The sequence below is a fragment of the Pinus tabuliformis genome, chromosome 6, assembly GCF_031772625.1.
Source record: "Pinus tabuliformis cultivar Carrire ecotype Pingquan chromosome 6, CPIR1, whole genome shotgun sequence".
Lineage (NCBI taxonomy): Eukaryota > Viridiplantae > Streptophyta > Pinopsida > Pinales > Pinaceae > Pinus > Pinus tabuliformis.
The window spans coordinates 738,996,239-738,998,449 of record NC_142292.1 but is presented as its reverse complement, the minus strand read 5'-3'; the positions used below and the strand labels follow the sequence as shown (position 1 = coordinate 738,998,449).

Here is a 2,211-nt window from a genome sequence, read left to right as displayed (position 1 = left end):
CATGGAGAACGAAATCCCGGAGATGCACGGAGTAGCGGATATGGAGGCAGAGGAAACTGATAAAGTCCCAGTGGATGCAACTGTCCCGAACCAAGAGGGAAATCAGGGAATTGCAAACTTTTCGACAGTGCATGTGGAGGAACCTGTCAAAGATTCGGTGATCGTGGAGGAGCATGTCAAGACAGTCCCGGCAATACAAGCTCATTGCGAAGACGAAGAAAAGGGTATGTCAAGGACCTTTCCTTCTACACATCTTTTGCCTGAGCATGTTCCTGTTTCCCCGCATGTTACATCTCAAACCTGTAATGTACATGAATATAATGTTTATGAAACCATGGAACATAATTCCGTAATGCTTCAAACCGGTAATGTACATGATAATAATACTGATGAATCTGTGGAAAATAATCCTATATCCCCTTCCATAGACATTATTACTGATGCTTTACCAGCTCTGGATATTAATCGTGAAGACCATTGGCCCCCCCTCTCTCTTTCGGTTGCCAGATCTCCCTGTCCCTATAACCTGAGATCTTTGGGAGGGAAACATAGTGATCCTGGGACTGTAGGTGGATTGGGACAAACCTCTGAACAAAGTTGCCTCAAAAATAAGCGAGGTAGGAAGTCGGATATGTCCAAAGCAAAGATTAAAGCCAAGCTTGACGTTGCAGATGGCAAACAATACTCTATCCCGGGGGTTCTTAGAGCAGCCCATCCCCCTGAGAATGTTATAAAATGATCTTGACATCCTGGAATTGTAGAGGTTTGGCCAGCAAACCTAAAAAACTGGCATTAAAAGAGTGGATAAACAATTCTAATCTAGATGTAATCTTCCTGCAAGAAACTTTGGGTAAGGCCGTAGAGGTTGAGGCCTTGCTAAAAACTCTTTTACCAGGATGGATTTTTACTGCTGTTGACTCTTCTGGTCATTCGGGGGGCATTTCCATTGGAATTAAAGAAGGACGGATTAAAATTATAAACCAATGGGCTATGAAATCTGTATTGGGAATGGAGGTTCTTTCCCCAGATTTCTCTTTCCCTATTACCTTGGTAAATGTCTATGGGCCCTGTGAGGGCAGGGAATCTTTTTGGGACAATCTGATGATGAAATCGGTGATGAAGACCCCTTTCTTGCTTCTGGGTGGTGACTTAAATTTCTCCATTGGTAGAGCTGAAGCTTGGGGGCCATCTGCCAGAGAAGACCCTCTTTCAGATTTCTTCCTTAACCTCATATCGGATAACAATTTCACTGATCCTTCTCCGATCAAATTAAAGCCTTCTTGGAGAAATCGAAGAATGGGTGAGGATCGAATTGCTAAAAGACTTGACCGTTTCCTGATAGCTGAGCCCCTGTTAACAAAAATTCCCATGATCAAATAGTGGGTTGAGGAAAGAGGAAACTCGGACCATTTCCCTGTTTTTCTAGACCTTTTTCTCCTTCCTCCCAAGCCTCCCGCCCCTTTCAAGTTCAATCCTGCTTGGCTTCAAGACCCCTCTTTCTGCAATCTGTTTAATAATACATGGAGCCACCCTGTTCCTAACTCTGATGAGGATAGGAGTTTTTTGTTCATGGAGAATCTTAAAAATCTGAAGAAAGCCACAATCTTCTGGGCAATGGAAAGAAAGCTGAAGCAAAATGAGGAGTTGGGAAATATTAGGGAGGAACTGAAGCAGTTGGAAAGTATGGAGGTTGATGGTTACTCCTCCCAGTCATCCAAAGACAGAATCCTCCATTTGGAGAAACAACAAAATAAAATCCTACTGGATAAGGAAGAAGAATGGAGGATAAAAAGTAGGGCAGTCTGGATAAAATCGGGGGATGAGAATACTAAGTTTTTTCATAACTTTGCTAAAGGTAGGAAAGCTGCAAATACTATATGGCGCCTTAAAAACGAAGAAGGGAGGATGGTCAATTCCTTCTCAGAGCTCTCTGGGTTAGGGAAAAGACATTTTCAAAATATCTTCTTAGATTCTGGGGAGGCTACTATTGCAGAAGTCCTCCAAACGGCACAAAGCTTTCCTAGGTTCATTGAGGAAGATGAAACAGAAGCTCTGTCCTCCCCGGTCTCAAAGGAGGAGGTCGAAGCAGCTATGAAGCTCATGGGCAAGGACAAGAGCCCAGGCCCAGATGGCTGGACAATAGAGCTGTTCCTCCATTTTTTTGATCAATTGGGAACAGAAATAACTGAAGTAGTTGAAGAGTCGAGACAG

The 2,211-nt window shown here is 43.4% G+C and overlaps 1 protein-coding gene across 1 annotated transcript; it reads left to right on the top strand.

Annotated features, from left to right (window-relative positions):
- The first annotated feature begins 735 nt into the window (after positions 1-735).
- Positions 736-1,380, top strand: LOC149260864 (uncharacterized). The gene has a single exon (XM_089461209.1). It carries the CDS (start codon positions 736-738, stop codon positions 1,378-1,380), a length of 645 nt encoding a protein of 214 aa, XP_089317335.1.
- The last annotated feature ends 831 nt before the right edge of the window (positions 1,381-2,211 follow it).